Source organism: Vanessa atalanta, chromosome 25 (assembly GCF_905147765.1).
Source record: "Vanessa atalanta chromosome 25, ilVanAtal1.2, whole genome shotgun sequence".
NCBI classification, from domain to species: Eukaryota; Metazoa; Arthropoda; class Insecta; order Lepidoptera; family Nymphalidae; genus Vanessa; species Vanessa atalanta.
This window is the reverse complement of record NC_061895.1, coordinates 2085765-2112128: the sequence shown is the minus strand read 5'-3', so window position 1 is coordinate 2112128 and position 26364 is coordinate 2085765. Positions and strand designations below refer to the sequence as shown.

At 31.6% G+C, this 26364-nt stretch overlaps 1 protein-coding gene across 1 annotated transcript in view; it reads left to right on the top strand.

Annotated features, from left to right (window-relative positions):
• LOC125073781 (zinc finger protein rotund-like) overlaps positions 1-26364 on the top strand; it is a 115573-nt gene that overhangs the window by 13211 nt on the left and 75998 nt on the right. Inside the window, exons 4-6 of the mRNA XM_047684817.1 lie at positions 13229-13309; positions 21660-21771; positions 23597-23739. Of these exons, the coding sequence (XP_047540773.1) occupies positions 13229-13309; positions 21660-21771; positions 23597-23739 (336 nt within the window). The remainder of the gene's footprint in view (positions 1-13228; positions 13310-21659; positions 21772-23596; positions 23740-26364) is intronic.

Sequence of the window (26364 nt, the reverse complement as noted above, 5' to 3'; positions counted from 1 at the left end):
TTCCAGTGATACGGTTCTTTTGTCACTGAATTTAGCGCAGTTATTATATTATAAGTAAGTCTTAATGAGAGTTTATTTCGATGATAAAATATCACATCTAAATATTCTGAATATGCTTTTAAAATACCTAAAATAGTTGTAATAAATAAATAATAATATAAATAAACTTTTATAAAAGTTAGTTACATTTATCGGGCAACGTTCAAATCTTAAAGATATTTCAAAATTAGAACGTTGATTCTGAAAAGGATTGGTCTTGCAACTGATTTTGGTCGTGTGCGATTGCCATCCCATTGGAATATTAGAGTGAGGGATTCGAGAGTGCTTCCGTCCTCGCACATACATTACTCGTGCAGTATAATGTCTGCCGGTCAATATTCGTTCAGAGATCTAAGAAATGAACATGAACGAAATTGAATTAAAATTTTAAGTTGGCAATAAGTTTCAGCTGTTATAATGATATTTATGAGTAATCTAGGAATTTAATTTTAGAACATTTTAACGTGCTTTAGACGTCAAAGACAATTTTATAATCGGATCATTCTAAATCTTTTTTTTTTAATTGAATGCTAATAAAGTCGTTTATAACTCGACTGCTTATTGAAAAATATATATCTATAAAAATATGTGCTTCGACAATTTATTTTTTTCAATTAAAAAAAAATTGTGATTTTATGTAATCAGACGATTAAATTATCTTTAATGCATCAAATCACAATAAAACGTTATAACATAAAATAATATTTTATTAAAAATATAATGTATTACGCGATTGTATATAGAAAAAAATAAAAAATATATCTATAAAAATACGTTATTCGACCATTTATTTTTTACTTATATTTTTTTTAATACAACGCAGAAGCTGGCACCTTATAATTATAAAAGGTGACTCGAATTTAAAAAAAATGGCCAATAAATAATATGTCCATAAAATATTATGATGTCAATATAATAGTGCAGTTCATGACGCCATATTATTGGGGACATAAATCCTCACCTCTTTGGACTATTTGCAAAGGGGTGAGCCAAGGATGTGAAATTGTAGACGAAAAAGTAGGTTTTGATACTTTGTAGGATTATTATTATGTATTAAAAAGATTTGATAGTTGCTGAATACGTTGAATTCAAATATAAGCACGGATTATTCTTCCAATACAGAAATCACTTAGAAAACAAAAATATGAAATATATCATTAAATTAATTACTTAGACATGCAAGCAAAGCAAACGATAAAAATATGAAAAGCGCAATCAAAGTATTTTAATTTCGAGTTTAAACAAAAAACTAAAGGATCAAACCTATCTCATCCAAGCACAATTAGTAACCCATTCGATTCTCATACTTTTACTAAAGACATCGTAACCGCTACATTTTTTTCTATTTGTCATCGTATTGTACGGGTACAAGCTTTATATTGAAACTATAAGATTTACAGTTTAATCCTTTGTAACATTTTTATACTCGAATAGTCAATGGCTCTTTAGTTTTCAATAAACTTAAGCCGATAATAATATATAAAAAAAAAATGTCAATGTTTGATAAATAATAATTACAGTCAATACTTTGACAACTAATTATCTTTGACTTAATTTTTTTTTGACAAAAACTCCTTTGCTAATCAATATAACAATATTAATTTTTATTTTTTTAATATTGGTGCTTTTAATTCTATCCTTAGTAACCCTACGAGTATTTCAGCAATTAAAATCTATGAACTTATTAGTGATTCTCTTAAACTGATTTAGTCATACTTGTTGAACTAATTTTGACTTAATTTAGCGTGTAACGACGGGGCCGACATATAGGCAGGCAGCCTTAAAAAAACTAGAATAAAAAAAATAAATATATATAACAATATTAAAGAAAAATAAGAAGCGAGTATTAATACTTAGTATTAAAACAAAATTGCGTCTTATGCGTAATACTTATATTAAAAGTACTTTAAAAAAATGACGATAATTAACTTGTAAATAGATGAGACTATTGACTTGTCATTGTGACAGAAGTGTAATGTTAAGTAATTATTAGAACACAAGCGGGTAGAAACGATGAGGAAATGGCTCAGAAAATGCTACCTAATCATTACCTACGTGCGGGCTCGCTACGTCGATTTAATTACTTTGAAAATAAACATTTGTACCACGAAAATTATTATAGGTTATAAATTTAAAATAACTGGATGTCAGTATTCAAAATAATTCAAAATACTTATATAAAAAAAACGAAGAAGATTTTTATTTTTAACAGATTATTAATCTCGTTTCGCATTAATAAAAATTAATTTTAAAAATAGTATTGATTTGCGTACCAAGTTTCAAATTCTATTCCAAATTTGAATCTATAAATTCGAATTCGAACACGTGAAACATACAAACTATTTATAATATACGTGTTACATATTGAAGACTTAGCATAAAAATAAATATTTATCTTTATCTGAAACTAAGTTTAATTATAAGTAAGTAAAACAATAAACGTCGTGTAATGGTTTAGAAAATTCCACCATTATAATTACCGGCGTGCCAGTTCTCTACAACGATTTCTTCTATTGTTTATATTTAAACCTTAGCATGTCTACAGTGCTATATATTTTATGAAGATGTCCTGACCGATTTTAAGGGAAACTAGCGTGGTAGGACATTTTACAGCGCCCAAGTGTATGCTCGTGTGTGCGTGTAACACAGGTACACTCTATATTACGTCACTTATAATCCGATGATATATTTTTACATTACATTAGCAGCCTGTAAATTTCCCACTGCTGGGCTAACGCCTCCTCTCTCTTTGAAGAGAAGATTTGGAGCATATTCCACCATATGCGGGTTGGTGAATACACATGTGGCATAATTTCGTTGAAATTAGACACATGCAGGTTTCCTCACGATGTTTTCCTTCACCGTCGAATTATAAACACAAATTCACCAAAATCATCGGTTAAGATGCACGCGTTCTAATCACTGGGCCATCTCGGCTCTCATCTCGATGGTAAATGAAATTCAACACAACCTGTAATAGTTCAGATGCAGGACCGACTTCACATGCTTTCCGAGCCTGTACATACTTCCAGCTGTTACTGAGACACCAAATAACATTTTATCAACCTTGACTGGAATTTAAACCAATAATCTGAAACTTTTTAATAATTATCTATTATAATATATAAGGACTAGCCCCAGCTTCGTACGGGTGCAATGCTGATACTACAGAAAATTATACAACGTTCACAGTTTTTCAGTCCTTAGACAATACAAAACGCTATGTCCCTGAGTTTTAAATCTGTAATATCTTCGAAAATATTCATTTAAATTACATACTGTAAAGGACCATATTGATCTATATTAAATGCAAAATGTATTTTATGCTTAATTGGATAAGGATTAATGCTGTATTGCTTAAAATCGCTTCGAAAATAAGCCATTATTTCTCGTAAAAAGTAAAGGATAAAAATGGTTATTGTGGGTTATCCCTAAGAGATAGATAAATACCATACTGGACTATTTTGAAGACCTTTATAGGTTGTACAGTACTGTAGTACATTATTTTGTTCTATCTCGTACGTTCAGCCAGCGTTTGCAATGTAAGCGCAGAAAATGTGTTTATTTACATCACTTTAAAATTCTCTAAAATTATCAGTGTTTCTCTACTATTTGTGCTTTATACATATAAACCTTCCTCTTGACTTAATCTATCAATTAAAAAAAAAAACCGCATCAAAAACCCGTTTCGTAAATTTAAAGATCTAAGCATACACAGTGTCAGACAGTAGTAAGCGACTTTGTTTTATACTATGTTATAATACGTTTTTGTAATGTCAAAAGAAATATATAACAATAATCCAATAAAAACAATTTAAACAGTCGATGCACTCGTTTCAGATGTACTCACACATAATATTGTTATGTAAGCAGCTTAACTTGGGAATTTTTACCCGCTGTAAATTTAGACTATGACGTCACTAGAGAGAATTTCATGTTATATTGAACAAATGTAATTAATCGTCATAATCAATATAGCATACTTATATTTCGAACTAGCTGTGCCCGCGACTTCGTCCGCGTTGTTTGAATTTAAGTTATTTGGATATTGTAGCGTGATTTTATTTTTATTCTATATATAAATGTAAAATAAATGTAGCCTAAGTTACTCCTTATTACATCCGCTATCTGCCAGTGAAAGTCCCGTCGAAATCGGTTCAGCCGTTCCAGAGATTAGCCGGAACAAACAGACAGACAGACAAAAATTGTAAAAAAATTTGGTATATGTACCGTATATACATACATATACATTCAGTAAAAATGGGTTATTTTAATATTACAAACAGACACTCCAACTTTATAATATGTATAGATGGTTTTGAAATCAATATTATCACTGCAAAGAGTATGTTTAACTTTTTTAGACTGAACAAAAAGTTTGTATATTACGAGGCAGTATTGTTAAAAAACGCAGCTCTTATTAAATTTAGAGACGTGCAATTCCAAATTCAAAACGAAGTAAATTTATTTTTAAAGTACAAAGAAGCGATCGTAAACAAAAGTGAGCATAATATTCGTTGCAGCGAGTCGTCACCGACACACCCACCCATCCATCTTGGCGGACAGACTCACGGACGACTCATCACGTTAATTTGTTTCTGTGTGCATCTTGGCTCAGATCGAATTTGGTAATTTTGAGGGGTTAGGTATATTATTGGATTCGTTTCTTAATTTATATTCGTGCAAATTAATAGTGTTTTATCCTTTTTTCTATACCTACATGGACAAAGGAAGCGTATTGACTGTTAAAGCACAGCCGAAACTATAATACAAAAACATAGAATTATGAAATAAAGCGCTTGAAGTGCTCTAAGATTGCTGTTTCAGTTTGAAGACGAGCGCTGCGTTCTCTCAATCTTTATCCCATCGATACCTTAATAGTATCATTTTTTAATATACCAGCTAAGTAAAGTATAGTTTGAACGGACTCATTTATTTTTTTCACTTTCCGCTGGTGTCGCGACATGCAGCGGTATAACAAGACTTTTTAAATAATAAATAAATAAATTAAAAAAAATATTGGACAACATCACATACATTACTCTGATCCCAATGTAAGTAGCTAAAGCACTTGTGTTATGAAAAATTAGAAGTAACGACGGTACCACATACACCCAGACCCAAGACAACATAGAAAACTAATGAACATTTTCTACATTGACTCGGCCGGGAATCGAACCCGGGACCTCGGAGTGGCGTACCCATGAAGACCGGTGTACACACTACTCGACCACGAAGGTCGTGAAGACTATTTAATATTTATACTTTAAGGACTATTCAGTAAAAATACTCTTTTAATTTTTTTTAAAGAATATTAGTAATTTCCCATTTCAGGCATTACTAATAATGTTATATATCCTTCCAATTACATTGATGACAATAGCCCAAGTGAACCCCGTTGATCATCGCTTGAGACTTTGTACTGTAATATGTATAACTGTATGTATTTAATATATATATATATTGTTTTTTGGATGAATGTTTATTATGTCAATATAGTTGGTGAGATAATTTTCGAATGCTGCCAAAACAATTACACATAGACAAAAACTTCGTATAAATTATTTGCTTCATATATGTTACAAAAAGTATATAATAATGTATATATTAATAAGACAGAATAACAATTTTAAATTTAAAAAAAAAGTTCAATTTAATTGTCACACAATATATGTCGTTTGTAAAAAAAACTTTTCGTCGTTTCAAATTAGAACACAACAAAACTGAATATTATTATGTGGTGATAGAGTATATGATGAGTAGGTGGTACCTCCCTACCACCAAATAAATTAAAGTAACAAGATATTAGAATAAACGCATGATATAAAAATACTTGATTGTTGGATAAGATGAATCAGCACAATGCGACAGATAAATCGCTTGGCAAGATTACTTTTTTCATTACAATATATGTGCAGTGGTTAGAACGCGTGCATCTTAACCGATGATTTCAGGTTCAAACCCAGCCAAGCACCACTGAATTTTCATGTGCTTAATTTGTGTTCATAATTCATCTCGTGCTCGGCGGTGAAGGAAAACATCGTGAGGAAACCTACATGTGTCTAATTTCAACGAAATTCTGCCACATGTGTATTCCACCAACCCGCATTGGAGCAGTGTGGTAGAATATGCTCCAAACCTTTTCCTCAAAGGGAGAGGAGGCCTTAGGCCAGCAGTGGGAAAATTACAGGCTGTTAATGTAATGTATATATTTAATTTCGCTAGTGTGAAGTCGAAACGTAAGTTAGCCGCCAAAAACAATTTAAATTCGGAAGTTTTTAAAAAGAATAATCATTTAACTGTATATAGATGATACTTAATTTTTCTTGACTAAGTGATAACTTGTCATATTTGGACACAGGCCTATCTCATACTAAGACGCCGTTGTTTGTCTATACGTACCGGCAATGAATCTATAACTAGTCATTTTTTTTTTATGTCAAAAGGTGGCAAACGATCAGGAGGCTCACCTGTTTCATTTACTAGCGGTGATCATTTGTTGTTAAAGTCGAATTTAATTGTACATTTTGTTACAAAACATCTCTCTCGTGTCGTGTCGTGTCTCAGTAGTAGCAAGCGTCATTGAAATAAAGTTCATAGTCGCACGATACACTCCAGACACTTGACAAAAGTTGAAGCGAGATAAAATAAGATTTAGATCATCACGACACTTCAGCTATAATATCATAGACACATACTTTCGGCGGGTTGTCCAAAAAAATACGACTTGAGAACCTTCAAGATAGAGCGTACACATTCCTTAAAGGCCGGTTACGCCTGCAAGCCTCCCGTTGTTGCAGATGTTCATGGGCGGTGGTAGTCACTTTCCATCCGATAAGCCTCCTCCTCTTTTGTCACCTATGTTATAAAAAAAATCATATTTAATAATTAATAATAAAATATTTATTTTCATACCTTAAAACAATGTTATCAATTACCAACCAAATCAAATCAAATCAAACGAATATTTATTCAAATAGGCTCATTAAAACACTTTTGAATCGTCATTTAAAGTAAATGTAAAGCTACCACTTCGGAAAGTAGATTCTACCGAAAAGAACCGGCAAGAAACTCAGTAGTTACTCTTTGCCACTATTTTAATCACACACTATACCAGTAAAGTACAAATATTTCTTTATATATCCTGCTTTGTCTATAATCATAATCCATAAATATTAACGCTTTTTTATCCTTAATATTAAACCTTATTTATCAATGATTTTTGATTTTAGCTTTATTTTTGTTAATTATACATATATACTCTCAAAAATTTTTAATTCATTTAATTGCGCCGTTTATTCAATACATAAACACAGCGAAAATACCTTGATAACCACACCTGTTTAAATAATAGGCATTTAAATTCTAGTCGGTTATGACAATAGTTAAGACACAAAGTGTAAACAGACGCCAATCAAGTCTTCAGACGTCCGACCTTATCCGCGCGGATTATCCGCAGCCCGTCACTATAATCAGCGACGCGTATATCAGTCACTGTCAACCGCACGATCGCTATCGGTAGTGGGACTTTTATGTGATTACGGCGACAGTTTTGACGGGAATTTTGTGGAGCTGAATTTTATAAGTCATTTGATACGTCTGAAGGGACTTTATGAGATTTTCGCAAGGAATTCCTGTTTTATATTTATTATGTTATGGTATTTTTAATTATTAAAATGTATTAATATTAATCAACAGTGGTTTTTGTTATCATAACGTTTATTTAAGTATAGCAAAATATACTTTATTCGAGTAGGCTCTTACATGCACTTTTGAATCGTCATTTAACAAACTATATTGAGTGAAGCTACCACCGGTTCGGAATACAGATTCTACCGAGAAGAATTCATTTTATTACAAGTTGTATATGAGATCAGTAATAAATTATTTCTTTATTGACGTAATAAAACTAATTATATGACTAATATAATTAGTCCAAATATAACTGATATAAAAATTTAAATATATAAGTAATAAAAAGATACTTAAAGTAAAGTAAATGTCTGTAATTGTAAGAACCTAATAATAAAGTAGGTATTCGCTCTTGAGGAGAAGAGTCGGTGCTCACTCCACCGCTGCTCCAATGCGGGAATAAGATCATCAAACCGATCTGTTTATAAACAAAAAAAAACTCTTAAAAACAAAATATTATCATGGCAAGAACAATCAAGTCAATGTCAAGAAAAAATATTATATTTGAAACTGTTTTATAAGATTCCACTGAAAACCGCCAATAAATTAAACAAATACTAATTTTTATTAAACAAGTATGTGTATGTGGTATAGATTTAAAAAAAAAGTTTTATTTTTTAAATTTGCTATGACTTCATTAAATATAGCATATATATCTTTGTGTACAATTGAAGAAGCATAATAAAATAAAACTCCTCAAGTTTCCAATTAAACTTTGTAATGTATATTCCTTGTGGATTAAAGCCAAAATTAATTCGAAGACAAAAACATCAATTTATGTATTGCCATATAAGTAACAAAATCCTTTTTATTTATCACATATATTATATGTATATGTATAAATATAATATTTTATATGTTGTCTAATGATTAAATAATTTAATTACGAATCATTAATATATGGACAATATGAAGTTCTTATTTTATAATAAAGAAAAATAATAAATTCCAACGATTTTCACAAACTACCCTCGCTAATGATTGAGGGAGTGAAAGCGTCACCCTGTGCGTGACGGTGACGGATGTGCTGCTATAGATGCGGCTTTCGGGAGGGGTGAAGTTTTTAACATCTTCCCACACTACACACACAAGAGAACCAACGATATATCTTTTTAAAGATAACTTTTACATATTTAAAAAAATGCACACATTCTACTGATACACACACAGGTATATATTGGAATGTTGGATAAACAATATGTCACTTTATAAGACATGTTTCATGTAATTTTTACACACACTCACACACACAACGCGAAGAAAGCATTTAATTTTGACTACTTATTTTTAAATTTTATGAAGTTATGTTCTATCCTTGACATAAAATAAGGCGTATGTTTTCAAAAGAGGTTTTTTTTTCTTTAATTTGTATTTCTGCTGGGCTATGACCTCCTCTCCCTTTGTGGAAAAAGTTTGAAGCATATTCCACCACGCTGCTCGAATGCGGGTTGGTGGATTCACATGTGGCAGAATTTCGTTTAAATTAGACACATGCAGGTTTCCTCACGACGTTTTACTTCACCGCCGAGCACGAGATGAATTATAAACACAAATAAAGCATACAGTTTAAGCCCGTAATCATCGGTTAAGATGCACGCGCTCTAACCACTGGGCCATCTCGGCTCTCGATATTGGCAATACTTATTATGAAATATATTTACTGTATACTCTATATTGAAAGAGAGTTGTTGGATTACCTAATAAAATTTAAATGGAAGTAAAATAGCCTGCGGTCAAGTCGAAAGACGAAGTCGTAATCTTTATTCGTATAAGCCTTAGACACTCTTTTTGAGAGTCACTCAAGAAGAAATACCTTAACTTAAGTACAATTATACAATTATTGTTCCAATAAACGTGTAATTTACTATTGATTTATTTATTTTTTACTGTTATAAATAATATACCCCTAAAAAAAAAGAATACGAAAATTAGCATCAATCACCAATCGAAAGTTTTCAATTTCACGAATGAGTTACGAAAATAAATCGACAAATTACAATAAAAAAAATATTCATAGTGTTCGTAGGTTGAGAATGGCCTACCTGATAGTAAGTGGTCGGAACTGCTCATAAATAAATTGTAGCCGTTCCTTACATCGCCAATGCGCCACCAACCTTGGGAATAAAGATACTATTTCCCTTCAATGAATCACTGTAACAACAAAACATCATAATACAACAGTCACACTATCACTGTTTGGCAGAATATATGATAAATGGGTGGTACCTACACAGACGAGCTAACACAAACAATTACCTACCAACAATTAACAATGGATTTCGATTACTTACACTTAGTTATTCATACTTTTAACTTTTTTTTATAGTTGGGTGTAGTACTGTACTCCTCGCTAGGTTATAAAATAATCTTTAATAAGGAGTAACAGTCCTATTCCCTTCTTTGATTGTTTCCTTATCATTGTGTAGAAAATGTGAACACGTTATTAAGATTTACTAAAAATTTACAATATTAAATTCCATAGTTATGTGTGTGTGTGTGTTGTGTCTATGTGAGTGGGTGTTTTAGTGGGTGTTTTTTCCTTTAATAATACTATAAGTAAAAGCAATAGTATGTATTCAGAATATAAAAACACATATACATATAACGAACTAGCAGAATCTAAAGTTACGTAAAGACGTTTTTCTTCTTATAACTTACGAAATGGATTGTAAACAACTTACTTACTTGAAAATTGAAGTATGGATTTGAAGTCGCGACTTCAAAACTCATGTTATCTATTAAACTTATAACTGTTAAAATCCTACAAAATTAAATGCAATACATTCGAGAACGTAACTCAGTTCGTTACGTTTGCTGAGCTTTAACGATAAAAATGCCTTCGATGATATACTCTCCTCTTGATTGATTACGGCAGCCTCTCAGCTAATATTCAATTATTTATAATAATATATTATTTATAAACTCATATAACTAACGCTCTAGTTTCGCTGCAAAACAATCTCTTATACGAATAATTTTTCCTTTGTACTACAATTATTTCATGATCTGTAAATAAATATTTAAAAAATAAGAACTTGATTAAAATATCCTCACCGAGACAAAATTACAACTGCTAGTTTAATTTTAACACCAAGTTCACTTTAAACAAACTGATATATATAATATCTAATTTTATCCCTAAAGATATATATTACGAGTTGAAAGATTATATATTGATACGTCTAACATAGTCATGTAAATCAATAATAAATTAGGAAAATTATTATTGATTTACATGACTTTGCATATTAGCCTACATATTATTTTGTATGGATTTAAAGCAAGCTTTTGTAACAAAAACTAAGAAACGAGAAAATAATTTTCACGTACGGAATCTCAGGCGACATGCAACTGATACATTATTAATAAAACTAAAACAATTCTCTAACATAACGACAATTGCTTTATACGACTAGGAGATTCGCATAAAACTCCAATCCAAAACTAATGTATTAATTCAAAAAGTCTTAAGATCTCTGTTTAAGTAAACTTGTAATCAAAAGAAGTTCATCAAATATATTAAATCTAACACAATGTGCCTTATATAGCATTTATAGACTTTTCTATCAGCCTGTATAAGAGTTTAAATAGGAAATACTTAACCTGCCCCAAACGATAACGCCGTGAATTCAGGATCGACATAAAAATGGTCTGATATTGATTATCTATACAATGTTATTTCTAGACCCGACAGCATAATATTTTACTACCCAACTACACACAAGCAAGCGATGTGTGTACGTCGCACACATGAAAAACGACGCACACATATAGATGTTAAGAAAAATACTCGTGTCGCGGGTTTTTCTTGGGAACGGGGACGCCGTGGAGTGGTTATTGAATTATTATTTTTTTTGTATTTTTTATAGTTATATAAATTGGTTGCATTTTATTTTTGATTTAAAATGTGTTTTCAGTTTTTGTTATTTCCTGTATATTTAATATTTTTTTAAATTATCATTTATGTAACATATTTCAAAATATTACCGAACATTAATTAAACACGTGCATTGACTTCTTTGTCACTCATATTCAATTCCTGTTAATATTGTATAATATTTAGAAATGCTTATTTTCAATCTGCAATATCGGTGAAAGATATTCTTAACATACATTTTTTCAACATAAAAAATATTTAAATAGCCGTCTCCATACCTCCCTCAAGGAACTCGACGTCCCACATACATACACGTCTTCGCCTGCGTCACACGTGATTATCTGTCTCCCTCCCTCGTATAAAACCAGAAAAGGACAGAGAACGAGTTTAGGACTAACATTTTATATGTTAGCCGGGTCATGGATATAAAATCGCTTATACATATATATTATAGTATGTTAGATATAACCTCGTATAAGGCATTAGAAATCTTTAATAATAGAGAGTTATTGCTATTGTACAGTTTTAAGATTATATTCCATGGTCGCCTTTAGTTATAGTCTGTTTAACTTGGATATTTGAAAAGTATATTCGAATAGTTGGTTCAGACATACGAATACTACAACTAGCTTATACTGCAGGCGTTCTTGCTTAGATTTCAATCGATTACGGTTTTATTTCATATTAAATTTATGTGGACGAACAAATTTACCACCTGGTGATAAATTATCATAACTGCCTATAGATATAAGCTCCGTTTAAATATTAAAAATTCCATACATCGTCAATGTATCAACCTTGGGAGATTTAGAGGGTGAGTGAGCCAGTGTAACTACAGGCACAAGGGACAACTTAGGTCCCAAGCTTAGTATTGCATTGGTGATGAAAGGAATAGATAATCTTAGTTACGGTCCAATGTCTAGTGGCTACCACCAAAGGCAGTGGTTACCGCATACATGTAACTAAATTATAAAAAAATATTTCCAAATATGCATAAAATATTGCTGCTTGAAATGAAATTCTGCTACATTTGTATTCCACCAACCCGCATTGGAGCAGCGTGGTGGAATATGCTCCAAAACCATCTCCTCAAAGAGAGAGGAGGCCTTAGCCCAGCCCAGAAACTTACAGGCTGTTAATACATATAAAAGTCGGTGAAATGGACACACAATATCGGTTTGATTTCATCTCAATACCATAAAGGTACTTGTGATACTTTTGAAAATCAAACTCAGCTTAGTAAACTTTACAAATGATTAAAACAAAGAATGATTACTTAATTGTTATTTAATAAAAACTTATGAACCGTGAACAGCTGAATTGAATTCTATTTACTTGGATTAAAATACATTTTAGCATAACATATCTTATTAGTATCAGCGAAACAAATATATGTTGAAGTTAATTTATGGTTTCATACTAAGCACGATTACAAAAGCCAAAGAAAATTCTATGGAAAATATATATGTAACATACTAATGTTTTATTTAGTAGTCAAATTAATGTTTGTATACATATATAGTTACATAACACACATATACAAATGAATAATAAATAAATGAAAAATAATCGCACTCACACATATAAAATAATAATATATAAATGTATATTGTCCGACAGCATTGCCAACAAAAAGATGGTCTGGATTACGCCGCGTGGTCGCGACCACGAGGCGCGATGACCATCAAACAAGGTTACGAGGTGAGAATCGTGGTCGATGTTTTAGATGTATCGTGATCGCTTTTTAGTATTCATTATTATTTTATTTATTTTCATCACTAGTATCATTCAGTGCTTCATTACATTCATTCAAATTATAATAGAGTGTCAAGTTCGAAACGACAATGTCAATCAGTAACAGTCATTATATAACGGTCATAAGTAGACGACAATAGCTTGAAAATGCATTCGCATGTTTTCGTATTTGTAAATATTTTTTGAAATAGTATTTAAAAATTAAAAGTAAAGTAACACGCTGGAAGTATACTGCTACGATGAGTTTTGAGCGTACCTGACCGAATTGATATTGCATGTTACACACACATGTGACATGAGGTTTCCTCATGTTTTTCTTCATCACAATCACTACCGTCTTTACCATAGGGACATTGAACACGTGCCCGGGCCCCCATCCTGAGAGGGCCCCGAAGAACCAACAATTTCTTTCACACGTTTATTTATACAATTACGGTACAATTTATTTGAAACTATACTTAAGGCCTGGCCAAAATATCTACAAAAGATATCTACCAAAAGGGCCCAAGGGCCCCAGCATAGCTTGTGACGGCTCTGATCACACTTAAACATGAAAATGTACTGTAGAAATATACCAAGCAATTGCTGATCGATGAAAAGTAATGTATGTTACTTTCAACACGAGTCGTTTGATGTTGGTAAGTGATTGCACAATGGATAGAACAAGAAAATAACCATAGATTTTAGCGACAAATCCGTGCAAGAACTACGGTTCTTTAATGTGAGGACAATTCTAACATCATTCCACTCGGACTCGAGTAGAAGGTTACGATGGTGTAGTACTAGCCCTCTTCTTAATAGGATTTGTTTGCTTGGTTGTTTATTCAAGCCCTTCTGGTTAGGTACCACTCATTCTCTATTGCCTTGAGAGTAGGCATCAGTCCAAATATGTGCATAAACTTTATTAATTTAATGAAGCCTTTAGAATATTAAATGTAGAAAGATGACATTGTTGAATTCTCTTAATCTGCACTGATTATATTTCATAATAGTATCTCCTTGATTGGCGCTTTCAAATTTCAATGACGTCATTATGTTATGAGACGACTCACAACAGGACAGGATTTGGAATATGACATGCGATATGAATGCACGCCCCACACTCCTGTTTACATTGGATAGCTTAATTTTGTTTTATTAAATTTCAAGAGATATGTCATGTCAAATTCTATAAACGTAATTTTTGGCAGTGTAATTTAAAAAAAGAACGATATATTTTTTATCTAAAAAGGATCTTACAAAAAGTTTTCAATCATGTTACAATATTAAACTGAATGAAAAGCTATCATCGATTTGCAATGTAGTTTCTAGATAGAAAAACTATCAAGATACTGGAATAGTTACTATTTTTGTATCATTACATACAGTCACCTATAATTAAATTTATATGTTCTCTATGGAAATCAACGGAAACAAACTCTACGCCTTTATATCAACTGCAAAAAAGTATTTTTATACTGTGTAAAAAGTTTAAACAATTAGTATTTTTAAAACAGTATTTTTTAATAGGTGACCTAATAATTGCACATTAAATATAATGAGATACTTGCCTTATAATCAACAAATCTTTAATCCGTCACAATTTTAGTGGATAATATTTTTAATTATCCATACAACTTACTTCTATACTTATATTATGAGGTAAAATTTGTTCCAATTCAACAATTTATTTCACTAGAAACCGACATCACTCCTGACTGATGTAGAGTCTATATTATATTAATATGATTTTTTATTAATAAATTGCACCCCTCCGAAGCATATTGCTAGCATATTATAAAAAAAGATATTCAACCTTACTTCGTCAGCTTATCTTACTTTATATCAAGTCCTAATATATTTTAATAAGAAGTCCAATCAATTTTACTAATTTAATTTCCTCGTGTATTTAAATAAATATATCAAACTCAGTATGAATAAGTGTCAAACGTCTAGTCCAATGGTTTTGTTTTGTCTTCGTGTCAAAACCACTGCGTTATCTAATTTTAACATATCCGTCATATAGAATGATATTCCTCCTTAGGGAGTCATAACACAGGGGCCAGAATGACAAAGAACTCTCATTTGCAACTGTCCCCTACAGCGGTAACGCCTCTATCTGGACTTTCTGGAGATTTTTAGTACTCATTGCATTAAATCTGTATTAGATCAGTTATATCTACAATAGACTAACATAAATTTAACATAGGCATTTCTAATGAAACATATACTCGGCGGTAAGATATAGTGCAAGGTTATCTGAATGGGTACCATCCACTCATCGCATTGACTAACGCCAAACAACAATACTCAGTATTTGAAACGTGAGTGACTACAGAACCAAGGGTCCCCAAGGGATATAACATCTTAGTTCCTAACAACAAAAATAGGATGTGTGTGTGGTACCCAGGCGGGTATACAAAGCCCTAACACAAAATATACAAAAAAGTCATACATATCCCTTGTAGAGACTTCTTCCATATGTAACACAGGGTTTATTATCGTTCCATTTTATTATACATAATTGAAATAATAACGAAATGTATATTAAAAATTTTAATTGAAAACAAATAGCTATTTGTTTGTGTATACTTGGATTGTGTTATCATAATTACCAAAACTGTAGATGTGTGTGTGTTAAATACACTTGCAAGATTATGTCAAGTCTATAAGTATAATATTCACATATATTTAATACTATCATTTAAAGAAAATTAAAACGAATGGGCAATAAATTTTCAATCCAATTCTTTGCTCAATGGTTTTCGTCTATGGACAAAAGATTCCAAACTTAAAAATAAAACCTGTACAAACATATCCCAATAAAGTATAAATCTTATCACCCATTACATAAAACCTCAAAACTTAGCTATATAACCCTAAAATTGCTATGTGGGTCGGAAAAACACGACTGTTTGTTACCGGCGGGGCAGTTTACGTCAAAACTCGCTATTAACGACGATAGATGGCGCTGTTCTAAAGAATTTTCAGCGAGTCCGGACGTTGACGCAAGTTATTTTTCTTTTACGACATTCTGTAAAAGTATTTTTCGTTGAATAACGCGATCTATACCCTGTAGTTGAATGTAATTTAAACTTTAAACCGGAAAGGTTTCGAGCGTTCGATATCGTTATTGAATATGATACGAAGAAACTTAAAACGAAGGACTTAACCAATTCAACATTAACGAGGCTAGAATCTTGGCTCTATTTCGTACAACTGCTCTAGAGAGTTTTATAAAATTTATTAATACTAAATCCGCTTGAACATCAGTCATTAGCTATTAAATTAAATCACAATATTATTTACAAATTCATTCATTAAGCTGTATACAAAATTACAAATTTAAAAATTGAATCTAAAGTTGAGACGCAGCAGGTATTGAATCAGTTAACCGAAGCTTGTTAAACTTATACATTTTAAATTTCGAATATATTTCGATAAAAAAAAAACAAATACAAACTTACTTTTTTAAGTTCGAAAGGCGGCTTCGTTTATACTTAAATGTATTACCGCTGCAATACTTTTAAGAACAGCCTTATTTAAACCGACGGCGCCATTTTATAGTAATGACTACATGAAACATTCTAACCCTAAACTGCGGATGTGATCACTTAAATTAAATTTCACGTCCCGTGTCGGGCGTTATCTTGAAATTAATTTTCAACGAATAACCCATCGGTTTTGGGACCCGGATAGTTTGTGATTTATTATTTGTTTGCCCGAGTTTATAAATATTATTTTAAGGTACATAATATATAGTGTATAATTTTTTTTAATTATTTATTTTGACAGATTCGTTAAATTGCTTATTTTTCATTTATATCAAACTCAAAATATACTTTATTCGAATAGGCTTTAGCGAGTACTTTAGAATCGTCATTTTAGAATTAAATTTAAAGCTATCACCGGTTCGGAATATAGATTCTACCCAGAAGAACCGGCATGAATCTCAGTAGTTGCTATTTTCTGTCAATCAGTTCAGAATGTTAAATACAATCAATTCTAACTCCACACTTTTTTATCATCTAATAATCAAACAACTGACTGACTTTTCTTAACATGTATGTAATTTTATTATATTAATTTTCCAAACTAAAGGCAAGTGTATGTACATACATATATGTATATCGTGGTTCTGAATATATTTTACATTTATAAGTATTGTTATTGGATAATATTTATATATCATGTCATATCATTTTTTATTACATGCATTATATACTATACATATAACGTCCTTAGTTTTTTGTCGATTCTTTTTTAACATAGTGTATATCTCGGATAGCTTACATATTAGTTAATTCTGTAAACACTGTTCGATTTCTAAGTTAATATTATTGATAATGATGGATGTATGGATCTTTGTTACTCTAATACACAAAAATTGCCAAACGGATTTGAATGTAATTTGAAATAGGAATGATCTATACCTATATCTATATCTATACATTGCTTCTTTATAAGCAGACGTAGCCGCGTCTATTTTTATATTATCAATATATTATTTTCATACAAAAATGTATTAATGTAATTCTAATAATTGATAAATATCAAATACACGTACTCTGAATTAAAGTAATAATTTAAATATATTAATTAATGCGTTTTATGTATAACAGGTTTCTTGATATCCTGTCATTGAAAATAATTGGACATTAGTTAAAATCATAGATAATTTAATCAATCGCAGTGTTAGAGAGAGATAGATGATACTTATTAATACCACGAATTGAAATTAAGTACGCTTATCAAATTAATTACATAAAAGTATATATTTATCAGAATTACCGGTAAAATAACAGTATCAAATATATATGTATTAATTTTACTATTTTATTTAAACTAAATTCCTCATATATTAATTACTATTAAAATAGTAAAAAGGATTTATTAAAGTAACATTCATAAATAAAGCATTTAAATATTGCATCGAATTTATTATTTATTATTAATATATATTGCATTATTTTATAAAGTATATATAAATTTAATTGTATATTAATAATACATTTTTGAATTGTTATTCTGTATTAAACTTTAAACTTTATATAAAACTAGTGGATGCCCGCGGCTTTAGTGTTAGGTCGTCAGGTATTAGATATAAAAAGTTGCGTATGTCCTTCCATGAGCTTTTAAGCTTCCTTCATGATAATAATCAAATTCTTTTCAGCGGTTTGAGTCTGATAGAGCAACACACAGACAGTCAAATAGAGTTACTTTATATATTAATAAAGGTTGCTTATTGAATAAAATGTATTTTGAATTTTATTTTGAACAACACTAACCTTGTTAGCCTTCCATATCATAGTATATTGTAGTAATATCGTTGTCTATCAAGAATTTATCGATAAATATCGTAAATAAAACCAATACAATAAATATATAAAAAAAACCAACAGCCTCTAAATGTAAGGCCTCCTATAACGCTGCTAAAACGCGAGCTGGTGGATAAAAGTACGACAGAGATCTGCGATTATTGTATAGATTTGAACCCACAATACTAGTTTAATATTATCACATTCAAACCACTCGCAATTGAATTGAATATCAACAGTTACATTGATTTCGTTGCCGAAGTTATAACGACTTCTATTCGCACCGAGTAGGATAATTCAATAATTTATACGGACCGACCACAGTATATTACTTACACGCGATTTGGTACGTGGTCACGCTTTATTACGAGTGTTCCTATAAACTACGCTAAAATATTAGTTCTGGACTGCCCACTGAGGAGTCCTTATCTAAATTTACGTGCAAAGGGGTTTGAATTGCAGAACGATGGTGACAATATATCTTGTATTCCATTATTATAAGTAAATGTGAATATTGTTTTAATTGGTAATATATATCGTATTCATTCTTCAATACAATCAACGATCTGAAAATGTAGCTTTACATTGAAATGACGATTTTAAAGCGCTTCAAGGGCTTACTTAAATAAATTAACATAAACATAACATAAGCAGCCCGTAAATGTCCCACTGCTGGGATAAAGGCCTCCTCTCCCTTTGAGGAGAAGGTTTGGAGCATATTCCACCACGCTGCTCCAATGCGGGTTGGCGGAATACACATGTGGCTGAATTTCGTTGAAATTAGACACATGCAGGTTTCCTCACGATGTTTTCCTTCACCGCCGAGCACGAGATGAATTATAAACACAAATTAAGCACATGAAATTTCAGTGGTGCCTGCCTGGGTTTGAACCCGAAATCATCGGTTAAGATGCACGCGTTCTAACCACTTAAATAAATTACGTTTTAGTTTTAATATTTTTAGTCTTTATTATATGAACTAGGCTTTATCACAAATAGTTATATCTCTCAAACTTCTATCTTAATCCTTAATACTGGTGATTAAGGATTAAGGTAGGACAAAAGTCGAACACGGTGTGTACGTACAATTAACATTATCATAAAGATCAAGATGATCGAAAAAATAGTTTTCTTTCAGTCAATTTAAATTTGTATAGAATAGATTCTATATTTAAATTGAAACGCACACCACTGAAACTTAAATTCTTTATGTTAATTTCAATAGTGTGTGTGTAAATTTATTAATGTGTTAATTAAGCTTAGTACAGTACAGTAACAGCCTGTAAATTTCCCACTGCTGGGCTAAGGCCTCCTCTCCCTTTGAGGAGAAAGTTAGGAGCATATTCCACGACGCTGCTCCAATGCGGTTTGGGGGATTCACATGTGGCAGAATTTCGTTGAAATTAGACACATGCATGGTTTCCTCACGATGTTTTCCTTCACCACCGAGCACGAGATGAATTATAAACACAAATTAAACACGTGATAATTCAGTAGTGCTTGCCTGGGTTTGAACCCGCAATCATCAGTTAAGATGCACGCGTAGCACTAACCTAACCTAACCACTGAGCCACCTCGGCTCTTATATATAATTAAGCTTATATGACTCGATTTATATTTGGATGTTATTATTAATTAAATTGAATCACTGAAATCACAAAAAGCGATAAACGAATCAATATAAATCATAATTCATAACAGAACTTCGAATTTGAAAGCAAACTTGAACAAAAACACCGATCCTACCTCCGCCTATGATTTATTTGACCACCGTCTATAACTCAAGCGCGTGCAGTGTTTGACAAAGTGACCATATCTTACACTATCGCCCTATTTATAGTACACCGGACACTTCCCGTGATAATTTAAGGGTTGAATGTCATTTAGAAGCATGATTTATGACACCACTTAATCAGTGTTAATTCAGTATTCAATAATAAAATCTCGTAAATATCTTGTATGGATTCGGTGGAATTTAATTTTCTGAAATTATGAAATTGTATTTGTGAGTAGCTCGTTATGTTTGTAATCATTTTATAACTAAGAAATATACAAAACCGTCTTTTGTCGTTATTAAACAATTATGCTAAGGTTGCACTCGCGTTAAATTTAAATTATATTTATAGAATATCAAGCACAAGTAACAGAAATTAAATTTCGAATTGAGCAAAGGACTTCTCACCTCTTCAGGAAAGCTTATCATATGGTGGATACACTTGTGAACGAATTTCATCCGATACAAACAGTTTTCCTCACGGTGTTGCCAGGTTTAAAAATATTACTCCAAAAATGTATTAAGCTTGTTAAACAAGTTTGATGTAATTAAGAGAGTTTTGATTGGTTTTAGTGTCATAACGATTAATGATTGTTGTAAGATTAAAAGTTATCTCTAAGATTCTGTATGAAGTTTAATCCATCATAATACAAAACTGACCAGTGGAGATGATCTTTAAGAAGAAGTCGAAGTTTTTCTTTAAGTAAGTTCGTAAAACGCGATCGTGAAACATTGGAAGGTGGTATACTACATAATTATCATATTTAAAGGCATCAAAATTGCGTATCAATGTAATTCAATTTTCAACATTGCACTAATGAGACATGAAGTGAGTTCGTTCTGAATATCACTTTAGTACGGTAAACTATTTTGTAAAAACTTTAGACGCTCTATGCTCGAATCGGTCGTGAAATGTCCAAACTGATTTACAGTGATACGCTATTTTGATACTTATTTCATTTAAATCTCATAATCATCGAAGTCAATATCGCATATTTTTACTTGTCACTTTCTGACGTTTCACAATCGTGTACGAATCTGCGTTGCGTTTCGAGTATGTCCTCACAGAATAATTTCAATGATCCTAGCGCGATGAAACAATACAACAATCTTAAAAAATATAATATTTTGTATAAAATAGTTTTATTTTGTTATAAACAATTAATAGCTACATTAAAAAATTTAAAACAAAATAAATAACTAAATCAATTTTCCCCTTTTCCAGGCCAAGATGAGCACAGGGGACGGCACTGTTGGTGGTCATCAGAAAGCAGACGACAGGCTCGGCCATCACCAGTCTATGAGCCAGATGCTGTACGGCGCAGGTCTCGGACCAGGTCGGTCCGGTTAGTATCTAAAGTAGATAGAATTTCAGGCGGGAATTTAAAGAAGTCTAGTCTTCGAATAGAGATGTAAATAATAGTCGGAACAATCTTTCGCATAAACCATTGAAGTATTCTACAGTTAATGTCGGAGACGATGTTAGCTATTGTATGTTCTTATGGAAGACGGAGAAAATAAAACTTATATCAACATATCACACGTTCTGCTTATAGTCCAACTATGTTATGCGCTACAAACAATTCTTGCTTAATAAGTATTTATTAATAATATAACACTATTCCACTGAACTACTTATAACCACTTTAATTTTACTACCATAGTTTCAATACATTCCAAAATCAAAATATTTAAATAGGCTTTTACAGGGAATTTTGAATCGTCTTTTAACAAACTATATTAAGTGAAGCTACCACGGTTCGGAATGCAGATTCTACAGAGAAGAACCGTATTAGAAAAGTATCACTTTTTTCCAACATTTAAAAATGCAAAGTTATGTTATTTTAATGTATTATATACAATTACATATGTATATAATACATCCTCAAGACAACAAGACAACAAGTATTCCGAGCGCTAATATCAGAATCTGTGTTATTTTTTTTCTCAATAGCCCATTTAATCAAGATGCTTATATTTTACACTATATCAAACAAACTGTCAAACTCCAAACCCCCCCCCCCCTTTAACCCTCTCGAGAAATAAAATTAAAAAATTGGAACAACAGACAGATTTTCGCATTTATTATATTGGTATAGATCATACGTACTTAAATAACTGGGCTATTTAAAGACAAGAATTCAAATCGGACTAGCAGTTTCCGATATGTACACTAAAATATACAACCTCTTTCGTATTTTAATGTAAACATAGATATGTATAAGAAACTGGTTTCGCTGTATGTCTGTTGATGGATTTTAAAATTCAAGTTTAACTGTCAATTGCTGAAAGCCACACTCGCTTATTGCCAAAATGTCTTAATGTTACCAAGCGTTCTGCTAATTTGAATTTACTAGTACTCGTCCGATGGTCGATATTCAAATGTAATCTATATTGAAAATTTAAGGGAAATATAAAGTACGAATTTGAATGTCGCAGACAGATATTTAATATAAACTTTTCCAGTACAGATTGGCGCGTTTTGTATATAAGACAAGTAAAAAACATATGACACTTTTGTATAATTTACATTGATATATAATTAAACTTGAGATATGAGATTTCCTTTGTCCTTTATTGAGGTTGAAACTTCCTTTAAGTTTGATCAAATTCGATTCAGAGTAACAGAGAAATGGAGTTAAACTTTATATCTATATTAGTATAGATAGAAAGAAATTCTACTTGAACTTATACAACGACAACTATAAACTTATTCATATGCTTTTGTTGCTCAGAAAATGGGAACTAAAACACCTTTGTGTCTTTGAACTAGAGCAATATACTGAAGCTAAAGAACAGCTGATAATTGAATAAATGATAACATCACGCCTGCCTACCCTGGCGAAGCACAATGTCCAATAGATTTTGGACAAGACAGCTCTTTGACCAATAAATTTATATATTAATAATTAAAACTCACAATACATATACATACTTGTTACTTTGGCTAATGTGCTCTTGGTGTATTTAATAAATGTAAAAAATAAGTAGATAGGTATTATTAAATCGGACTTTTTGCTGCACACGATAAAACCAAATATCTATAAAAGTATGATTACATTAACAGGTTTATTGCTATAATTAAATTAACATAAAAAAATAACGAATATGTAATTGCAAATTATTTAATCTTTTATGAATCTCTTTCCCCTGTCTCTCCAGGGTCATCGTCCTCGTCGCCAGTAGGGGGCACGAACACCGGCAGTGGTCTGCTAGTCGTCCCTCAGCCCCTGGGCAAGGGGCCTACAAAACTACAGCCCCTGCACACACATGCGAGGAAGTATCATTGCAAGATGTGTCCACAGGTACCATAAAATATATATTTTTTTATACATCTATAAGTTCTATAAACCTTTATATATTTATATTATACCATAGATTTAATGTATTAATTCAATCCTACACTTCATCAGTTTGGCTGACGCTTAGAGTAATTCCTTCACTCTTAAGGGTTGTAGTATGAAGTTATCTTCCTCACCTTTCTAAAGAAATGACCCGATTGGTCTAAAATATTTTATTTTAATCTGACTGGTATTCTTGCGAATATTTTAGTCGATGTTAGAGCTTTGTGTAAGTTTGGGTTGATATGATATCACTTTTTCTACCGCCAAAAATAAATACTTAATATTATTGTCCGGCTTGGAAGGAGTGCGAGCCAGTACCGCAGGCAGAAGGTGCCTAACATCTGAGTTTCCAAGGTGCAATGATGTTATAAGGAATTATTAATATTTCAATCACATATGATGCTTCGTTTCTTATAATTTCAATGTCTATGTGGTCACCACATATCATCAGAAACTACTTGCCAGACTATCTTACTTGTCTACCTTTGATAAATTAAAAAAAAATCGAATATATTTTTTGGCATAGCTTGCTTCAAACAATCATTAATTTGAATGACAATAATTATCCAACTGAAATGTAAAATACTTACATTCATGTAAATTATTATATATTAATTTGTATATATTGCAAATGAGATATTAATAATAGCATTTAGTGTACAAGTATGGAATAATCCGAAACGTTGGCAAAGATGGCGCGATTTCGAAGGCAAAATGATAATGAACCGGCAGTCACTCATCAAAATTCAATTCGTCAAACGAGTAGCGTCGGCATAAAAAAAAGATACGACATATTTTTTTGCTTTACTTGTAATAAATAATATCGTGTAACTTCTACTACTTCACTCACTCAGAATTCGATTTTTATGTCTGTGGTATCCTCATTCTTTAGTTGTTAATATACTAAAGTATGTTGACGACCTCCTTGGTCGAGTAGTGTATGTATACACCGGTTTTCATGGGTACGCCATTTCGATTCCCGGCCGAGTCGATGTAGAAAAAAGTTCATTAGTTTTCTATGTTGTCTTGGTGTTTGTGGTACCGTCGTTACTTCTAATTTCCATAACGCAAGTAGCTAAACTACTTACATTGTGATCAAAGTAATGTATGTGATGTTGTCCAATATATAATAAAGAATTTATACCGAGTCCATTATATGCTTTTATTAACAATTATTATTATTTGAAAACAAAATCTTATGTATAAATTAATTATAATACAATTAAAAATTTTAATAGATTTTTCTTCTGACGCTTTCACACACAAATTGCAATCAATGACACTGTCTCGTTTTTGCTCGTCTAACTTATACGCAATCATACAAATTATGCATTGCTTTCGCGATTAATTAAAAGTGTATCTTTTTATTTTATTTAAATATTACGTATTCTTTCTTGCGTACGAAATTATGTGAGTTAGAAAGAGATGAAAATAGGTCCTTCAATTGCTACATTAACTCCATACAAGATCTTGCCATGGCTTATTTATTTATTTTTTTATATCGTGTTTGTAATAGTGCTGTTGGTCCTACTGGCCTTTACAGCGTCACCAGACATTGGGGCGAGTACTAGACCTTCAAATTTGAGCCCTTTCGATCTTAAGAGTGACGTTCGTCCTGAGGGTGTCTCCTATGAGATCGCACCTCGGCTCAGAACGTAGTCGGTGGAAATGGCTTCGTTGTGTTGACTCTGCTCTTTAAATAATGTCAGTACACTAACATCTAATCGTTTTTTTAAACATACATATGTATGTCTATCGTTTATTTTTTATTCAAATTCTTTAAACTAATTACACTGGATCAAAGGACCTGATAAACATTTGAAAACACGTAGACAATACGACAATATGTTTAGTAGTTTAGAGATTGTGAACTGTGTCAGGTTTTTTAAATAAGATTTAGTCGATTTAGATACCGAGTCATAATTTGGTTCGAATCTTGGGTCTGGCCAAGAAATATATTTTGGTTATATTTGTCCAAAGATTCGAAGTTACAACTGTTGAGAAAATAGCTGGTTTGCTAAGTTCTGGGCTCGGAAAGCCATTAATTCTAAGCTTGATTTCTGTGCACAGATTTCTTGAGCATACATTTTTGAACTTCTCAACCTATGTACTACCTCTCTAAACATCTGTTTGCCGGACTACCCATCTGGGTAGTCCTCGCTTTTGGCAGCCGTCCCGAGAGATTACCTTAACTTAGATTTATTTATAGATGTAGTGTCGTACTATATTATCTTGGTACGCGTGACAGCTTTACTTGTGTGCGTGTACTTAGTGGCTAACAGATGGCTATTATTTTTCTCGATTCGTTCTCAGACAGTCTATCTAGATAAATAAATAATGTCAATTTCTTAATTCAATTATAATTGAACACAATTTTTTTTATAATTTTTATGTAATTTAACTTACTACGTGCAATGCCACGATACAGATATAATATTAGTATACAGTGTCAGTATAGCGCCATAATTTAAGGGGCGCCTAGCGATGTAAAAATTCGCAGGTTCGATCTTGACCCATGGGCTATGTCGTCCCCACTAAATATGAATAGTAAATAGGAATATAAGTAATTCCCTGTAATGGGGCATT